Consider the following 8,422-nt stretch of genomic DNA (forward strand, 5'->3'; position numbering starts at 1 on the left):
AGCATAGTAGAGTCATACTACACACGTGTCGTTCCCTAAGGAGGGTGTATGCGAGCAAACTCTTGCATTGTTTCCAGAGAGGGTGCATGGGAGCAAATAGCATGTGTGCCCCACGGGGATTGCCACTTGTAACCATTTTTAGATTCGCGTGTGGAATCAGGTGCGCTAGGGAGCTTTCTTTAGCAAAACTACTCTCGGGAAACGTCATTTCTGAAAAATGTACGTCTCATACCCCTTCGCTTGTGCCTCTCGCAACAAGGCGACTAGGGATTGCTCGCCTCCTGCTGGCGGTGGCGCAGGTCTGCTTCCTCTCTATGGCCTTAGGCCATGGAAGGGGGTTGACCCTAGCCCTTACTAGAGGAAGGGTTTCTCCTCCTATTTTAGGTGTATTTTGTGTCTCTTTAGGGTTTTAATCCAGCTCGGGAAGGCGAGACAACGATAGTTCACTGAAGATGGGATAAAGTTCCTCGTGCCTATCTCCCATCCCGATGGTGCTTTTAGCGTCGTCGGAGGGCGTGTGGAGGTTTGTTTCTGGCAAATCTCGCAAGATTCTGCCGGAGTTTGTCTTTGGTGGATCTGCTTGCACCCGGTCTTTGGCCGTCTGCGTTTGTGTGTCTACAGGTTGGATCCTTTCAATCTACGCTTCTCTTCATCAAAGATACTTGTTATTCTGGTGCGCTGATCCTATGGTGCCGCCTTAGCACAATGATTTCTCGACAGTCTAAATAATAAGGTTTGCCCGGCTCCGATAAGGGAGGGACGATGACGTCGGCACGCTTTCAGCTGACTCCGGTGCTTGTAGTTGTCATTAGGTGGTCTACGGACCTGGATGTTATGTTTTTGCAACTCGTGTTTTTTATGACTATTGATGAATAGATCGAATGTTGAGAGAAAAAACTATCAGATCTCCCTCTGTCCCATAATATAACTAGTGTAAAAAATGTATTAAGATTTTCGTATATTAACACTATAAACTCGGGGGACAATTCAGAGAGGTGACTTGCTTCTGCAACTCTCTCTTTCTTCCCTCTCCACCTAAATCTATGCCGTATGTCATGCAAACGGAAAATCTGTGCAGAATCAGGTAAACCGTACGTAGAACTAGCGAGTAACCGAACCTTTTTCTTACCGACCAATGTAACCGCTCCTTCTTTGCTTGCGAAGAAGACGGGTTCGACCGCGCGTGCCTTTGATCTGGTCCTTATAATTAACACAGTAGCCCAGTATGCACGCAGTTGGTACCTTGACCGCCTAGTGACCTAGTCTTCCGCCCACCCCCTATCTAATCCGTAGTTTAATTCATTAATTAGAACCCTCAGCACTGCCATTCGCACGCGGCTCTATCCTCTACTCAGCCTCCCGGCCCGGCCTATATATATGCACCTCGTGCGGCCGTGCTGGTACAATACTCCTACACCTTGTGCTAGCTAGTAGCTCTCGTTCTGCTGTTCATCGTCGAGCTGATTGGCGTGCTCCTGTTGACATCGGCCCGATACACCGGCAATGGACGGCCAGGATGAATTCTCCGGCGACTTCATGGTGCTGCGGCCGGACAAGGGCGGCGTCCGCAGCCTCCTCCACCTGCTGCGTTCCAGCGACGTCAGCGAGAGCGACGCCGTCGACTGCGCCGCTGGGGGTAAGGAGGTCGCAGACCGGTGGATCATCTTTGTCTCCATCGTCGCGCAGATGCTGCTGCTGTGGGTGAAGACGCCCTTGGCCAAGCTCGGGAGCGCCGTCGAGTACTGGATGAACCTCATCACGGACAACGGTGGCGGCGTGCTCAAGCTTATCAGAAACGCCATGCAAGGTAATATAACCGATGGTATTTAGCATTCAGAATTATCGGTTGTATGTGTATGATCAATTTTCGTTAACATCTTTTGAAAATTGTGACTACAGAAAAAAAATATGTTCCTGCACGCAAGGCTTCCATCTTATTAACTATCTTGCATATGAAAGTGGGACATCAGTCATGCATCCACGGCGAAACAGACAGGGCTCCTAGCTAGTAGTCGTGAAGAAAATGGGAGAAAACATTATAACCAAGTATAACCAACACCAACCATAAAATAGGGGGGAGAAAGGTTGAAATAGAATAGAAATTTGAAAAAAACTTGTGCAACTTATATGTAACTATCCCCTTCAAAGCATATGAACAGAAACTGCAATTGCTTTATCTTTAACGTACACGGGGTGGGTGTCCAATCAGTAAGCACTAAGTACTCGCAATATCAAATAGAGATGGGAGATCAGCAAGCGCCAAGCGCTTGGTTGTTCTTGCTAGGAAACAGGAGTTTACTGATTAAGTAGACGTGTAGATGATTAATTATTCATTGCCACATTATTGCAGAGGTCATAAAATATGCTTTGGATAGCAGCCTTCGCAGTTTAATCCTAGTCTACATAGCAGGATAATAAGAAACATGAGATTATCCAATGTATATATCCACTTGTACTCTGGTCAGAACTTAGAATTCATCACCCGCAAAAAATAAAATAAAAAGAACTTAGAATTCATAACAACTCTCAAGATAAGGGCAATGTCGGTTTCATATGCTAAACAACATGTTAACTTGTTAAGGTGGTTGTCCTGATGCGCTAAGCAACAAATTAAGTTGCATACTGCCATTAGCTTGACCGCTTTCCTGTTGGAGGCCCCACTGACACTCTAATCATCCCTGTGATGCACGCCTTATCATTACTGAATAGCTTTGTTTTACTCCCTCCGTTACTAAATATTTGTTTTTCTAAAGATTTCAAATGGACGGACACATATGGATGTATTTAGACATATTTTAGAGTGTAGATCACTCATTTTGCTCCGTATGTACTCACTTGTTGAAATCTTCAGAAAGACAAATATTTAGGAATGGAGGGAGTAGTTTACAAACAAAAGTTCCCCGCCAAAAAAAACACGCACACGTCTTTGCCTAAATAAAACCCATGTCAACAACCACAAGTTCATCAAATGAAAACGAGCAAGGTTGCCGAAATGGTCATACACGTTTTTAGCATTCTCGTTTCCTTTTTCTCCTCTGAAATGATTCGGCACGGTTGCACCAAAATCTTCAACGTTCCCCTTCCTTTTATTTGGAGTGACGTGGAAAACACGCCTAGGTTTTGAAAGTCAAACATCATCCATAGAAATTCTGAAGAGTTCTCAGGAAACTGCATTGCAGAATTTGACAGTTTTGTCGCACGCATGTTGCCTGTTTTGCTTTCAAGTACTACAACAACAATGGCGTTCCGATAATTCCTAGCTAACTTGCAGGCAAGTTACGAGTTCCGGACAGAGAATCCCCCAACTATCGATCGCTCATCGGACTTATCGACATGAGAATCGAATTGGACAAGAAGATCAAGGCTGAGAATGGCGGTTACCTCGCTGCTCTGGGCATCATGGCCTCCAAGATAGCGTACGAGAACGAGCACGTCATCAAGAACGTCGTCGAAAACCACTGGCACATGAAGTTCCTCGAGTTCTTCAATTGCTGGAACGGTAAGATTTTAGGGCACGCGAAACATGAAGCATGCATATAGTAGTATGGCAACACACATTTGGCTAACGTCCAACGAACATGTGTTCTTTGCTTCCTGGCAGAATTCCGAGGTGATCACACGACCCAGGCCTTCATGTTCGCCGACAAGCCGGCCGACGCCGACCTTCTCGTGGTGGCGTTCCGGGGAACACAACCGTTTGACGCGGAAGACTGGTGCACGGACGTGGACATCTCCTGGTATGAGATCCCCGGGGTGGGCAAGGTCCACGGCGGCTTCATGAAGGCCCTCGGGCTGCAAAGGAATGCCGCCGGCTGGCCGGCGGAGATTGAGGCGACCAAGGACCGGCTGTTCGCCTACTACGCCGTCCGCGACGCGCTCAAGAAATCCCTAGCAGCCAACCCGCGCGCCCAGTTCGCGGTGACCGGCCACAGCCTGGGGGGCGCGCTCGCCGTGCTGTTCCCGGCCATCCTCGCCCTGCACGGTGAGCACGACCTGCTGGCAAGGCTCCACGGCGTGTACACGTACGGGCAGCCGCGCGTCGGGGACGCGCGGCTCGGGGAGTTCGTGGAGCGGCAGCTCGACACGCCGGCCGCGAGGGGGAGGTACTTCCGGTTCGTCTACTGCAACGACATCGTGCCGAGGGTGCCGTTCGACGGCCTCTTCAAGCACTTCGGCCGGTGCATCTACTTCGACGGCTACTACAGGGCGCGGGCCATGGAGGAGGAGCCCAACAAGAACTACTTCTCGCTCGCGTTCGTGGTGTCCAAGTACGTGAACGCGGCGTGGGAGCTCGCCCGGGGGCTCGTCATCGGGCACGTGGACGGGGCAGAGTACGTGGAGGGGTGGACGATGAGGGTCGCCCGGGCGGTCGGGCTGATCATCCCAGGCCTGCCGGCCCACGCGCCGCAGGACTACGTGAACGCCACCAGGCTCGGAGCCGCGTCGCTCGACCTGCTTCTCCGTGACCATTAATTGGTCAGGGCATGTACAATGGTTCTAGGAATGCAAGTGCAAGTCCTACGTGTTTTGAAGGCTATGTACGCATGCAATCTTAGCACGAGGTGACTGTCTTGGATGTTGAGAGTTGGATGCTAGCTTGATGTTTTGACGAGGATTTTTTCTGCTAGACCTATTGTCCCCTAGTGTTAAAACTAGGTTTTGCTGTCCTCCGGCGGCTACAGCTGTCTAAGAGTTTTTTGTTCATCGTACGTCGTCGTCTCCAGCGACCGGACGCAATGAAGCTAATCAGTTGGAACTGCCGTGGAATGCTTTCGCCCACGGCAATTCGAGAGCTCTTGGATCTTCAAGGGCGTGTGAAAGCGGATGTGATTTTCTTGTCTGAATCCCATCTGAATACAACTAAGGCAACTGAGCTAAGGGTGAAGCTAGGTTTTGATCGGTTTCATATTGTTGATAGTGATGGACGATCAGGAGGTCTTGCACTTTTTTACAATCTTTCTAATGAAGTGGTGTTAAATTATGCGTCGCCTAATTTCATTGATGGTTTTGTCATGGATGGGATCAACGTGTCATGGCGGCTGACTGGTTTTTATGGAGAGCCAAACTGGGACATGAAACACTTGTTATGGACGAATATGAGAACCCTTCATCATAACTCAACAGGGCCATGGATGATCTTTGGAGATTTTAATGAGATACTAGTTGCTAGCGAGAAGGAGGGTGGAAACATCAGACCGCAACAATATATGCAGAATTTTCGAGACTGTGTGGATGATTGTGGTTTACAAGAAATCATGTCTATAGGGGACCCTTTTACTTGGAGTAGAGGTGTGATCAGAGAAAGGCTGGATAGAGCCTTATGCAACGAGAAGTGGGCTGATATTTTTCCTTATGCAGCGGTTATCCATGAACACCATGTGCATTCAGACCATAGACCAATACTGCTAGATACAGAATATTATTCCGCAGTTATGGGACAGAAGCAAAGAGGTGAAAGAAGGTTTGAAGCAAGATGGTTGAGTGAATCTACAGTTGATGAAATTGTTAAAAGCGCTTGGGAAAGAGCAAAGCTGGCAGGGATCGGTCCTTCGCTTGCGTCCAGAACCAAGTTAGTTAAGGATGACATGTTCATTTGGGACCGTGATACACTCAAAGGTCCGAAGAAGAGAATTAATAAGTTGAAGAAAGAGCTAGAGAAGTTGAGAAGATGTACACTGACAGAAGAAGTAAGACAGAAAATCAAGGAGGCACAAGTCCTAATAGAAAACCTATTGGATCAGGAGGAGCTAGTGTGGCTGCAACGTGGACGAGCCAACTGGCTACTACATGGTGACAGAAATACATCTTATTTCCACAAAGCAGCTACAACCCGTAAGAAAAGGAATTGTATCCGAAGATTGCTTGACGATACAGGTGTTTGGAGGGAGGAGTTGGATGATATAAATAGTATAATTACGAGTTATTTCAAAGAGCTTTTTACATCCCAGGTGACCGTACCCGATATTAATGTTTTGAGTAAAGTCCAGAGGCGAGTTTCGGAAGCAATGAATACGACCCTGATGGCGCCATACACGGCCGAGGAGGTACGGAAGACTCTCTTTTCCATTGGAGATTTCAAGGCACCAGGACCAGATGGCCTTCACGCGGTCTTTTATAAACGGTTCTGGTCTATGTTGGGTGACGACTTGGTCATGGAAGTTCTGAATGCGATCAATTCCTGGGTTATGCCACAAGGGTGGAATGACACTACTATTGTCATGATCCCAAAAGTAAATTCCCCGGAGAAAGTTACTCAATTCAGACCGATCAGTTTATGCAATGTGGTATACAAGGTAATTTCTAAGATGATAGCTGCGAGACTCAGGGTGTTACTCCCAGAGATCATTAGCCCTACCCAAAGTGCCTTTGTTCCTGGTCGACTCATTACGGATAATGTGCTAATAGCTTATGATAGTTTACATGCAATAAAAGAAAAAAAGGTGGGAAAAGACGGTTGGTGTGCGGTGAAACTTGATATGCATAAAGCCTATGACAGAGTTGAGTGGGTTTTCCTGGAAGCAATGTTGTTGAAGCTGGGATTCCATGAGGACTGGGTTAAGATGATAATGTTGTGTGTGTCTTCTGTTGAATATAAGGTGAGATATAACTCAATGGAGACGAAATATTTCAAACCCTCCAAAGGTCTTCGACAGGGTGACCCACTCTCCCCGTATCTGTTTCTCCTGTGTACGGAGGGTTTGACAGCCCTACTTTCTCATGCGGAACAGAGTGGAGACTTAATGGGGGTCAAAGTCTGTAGAGATGCACCTGCGGTAACAAATCTACTCTTTGTTGATGATTCATTAATTTTGATGAAAGCAAATATTCAGAATTCAATGTGCTTGAGATCAATTCTGGATTTATATTGTGCTGCATCCGGGCAACTTGTTAGTGTTGACAAATCAAGTATATTTTTTAGCCCCGGCACCGAGGTAAATATGAAGGCTCAGATTTGCTCTTGTCTGAATATCATGACCGAGGCCTTAAATGACAAGTATCTGGGATTGCTTGCTACTCTTGGACTTGATAAAAGTGACAGTTTTCAATATTTAATAGATCGGTTAATTATGAAGCTTATGGGGTGGAAGGAGAAGTGCCTCTCTTCAAGGGAAAGAAGTTCTTATTAAGTCTGTTGCTCAAGCAATACCAACTTATGTGATGTCGGTCTTTCAAATCCTAAGAAAATTTGTAAAGGAATCACAGATGCGATATCTCATTTTTGGTGGGGTGATGACGCAACTCATAAGAGGATGCACTGGTTTGCATGATGGAAGATGTGTATTCCCAAGAAAGAAGGGGGTATGGGCTTCGGAGATATTCACTGCTTTAATCTTGCACTTCTGGCAAAACAGGCATGGCGCCTTATTGACAACCCGGACTCTTTGTGTGCGTTGATCCTTAAGGCGAAATATTTTCCTAATGGAGATCTCATGAAAGCAACTTTAAAAAGAAGGCTTCATATACATGGCAGAGTATTATGGCCGGAGTTGATACGCTCAGACGTGGGTATATTTGGAGACTTGGTGATGGTGAGAAAATTAGCATATGGGATGATCCCTGGATACCTCATAGCCCAACAAGAAAGGTGATTTCACCAAGGGGTAACAATCTTTTTTCTAAAGTTTCTGACCTCATTGATCCAGTGACAGGGAGTTGGGATGAGCAGCTGGTTAACCAAACGTTCTGGCAAGTGGATGTTCGAAGGATTTTGGCCATTCCACTACCATTACATGAGATGACAGATTTCCTGGCATGGAACATGACAAAGTCAGGGACTTCCACGGTGCGATCTGCATACCATGCAGAATGGGAATTTCAATTTGGGCACAAGTTGGAATCAACGGCTGGAGCTTCAAACCCATCTTATACATGGGACTCGGTATGGAACTTAGTCTGCCCAGCAAAGATAAAAATATTTATGTGGCGCACGCTCCAGAGTGCTATTCCCTGTCGATCTATCCTGGCTAATAAGCACTTCAAAATAAATCTGAGTTGCCCAGCCTGTAACCAGGGGCCTGATGACATAAGACATATGTTGTTCGAATGCAAATTGGCAATGGACATGTGGAAGATGCTCGGTCTTGAGCTTGTTATCAAACAGGCACTGAAAGTTGACAAGGCAGGTGAGCTTGTGTTGGCACATCTTCTGTGCCTTCCAGAACAACAAATCAAAGTGTTGGGCTTGCCGAAGTTCAGAGAAACGATGGCAACGACGGCTTGGTATTTGTGGTATGAAAGGCAAAAATTGACACATGACGAAGAAACTCAAAGCGCATATCAAATCAATATGTCAGTGAGAGGCTTAGTAGCAAATTATACCATCTCTTACAGCCCAAAGGCTCACGTCTGTTCAGATGCTTGGTTGAAACCAAATTATGGTTACGTGAAATTAAATGTTGACGCGGGATTCGATAGTGACACA

General features: G+C 46.7%; 1 protein-coding gene across 1 annotated transcript; it reads left to right on the top strand.

Annotated features, from left to right (window-relative positions):
• Nucleotides 1-1,419: 1,419 nt before the first annotated feature.
• LOC123159987 (triacylglycerol lipase OBL1) lies at nucleotides 1,420-4,844 on the top strand. Its single transcript, XM_044577792.1, has 3 exons — nucleotides 1,420-1,807; nucleotides 3,272-3,499; nucleotides 3,602-4,844. Exons 1-3 carry the CDS (start codon nucleotides 1,504-1,506, stop codon nucleotides 4,471-4,473), a joined length of 1,404 nt encoding a protein of 467 aa, XP_044433727.1. The 5' UTR covers nucleotides 1,420-1,503; the 3' UTR covers nucleotides 4,474-4,844.
• Nucleotides 4,845-8,422: the final 3,578 nt, after the last annotated feature.

This window comes from Triticum aestivum, chromosome 7B (assembly GCF_018294505.1).
Source record: "Triticum aestivum cultivar Chinese Spring chromosome 7B, IWGSC CS RefSeq v2.1, whole genome shotgun sequence".
Taxonomy (NCBI): domain Eukaryota; kingdom Viridiplantae; phylum Streptophyta; class Magnoliopsida; order Poales; family Poaceae; genus Triticum; species Triticum aestivum.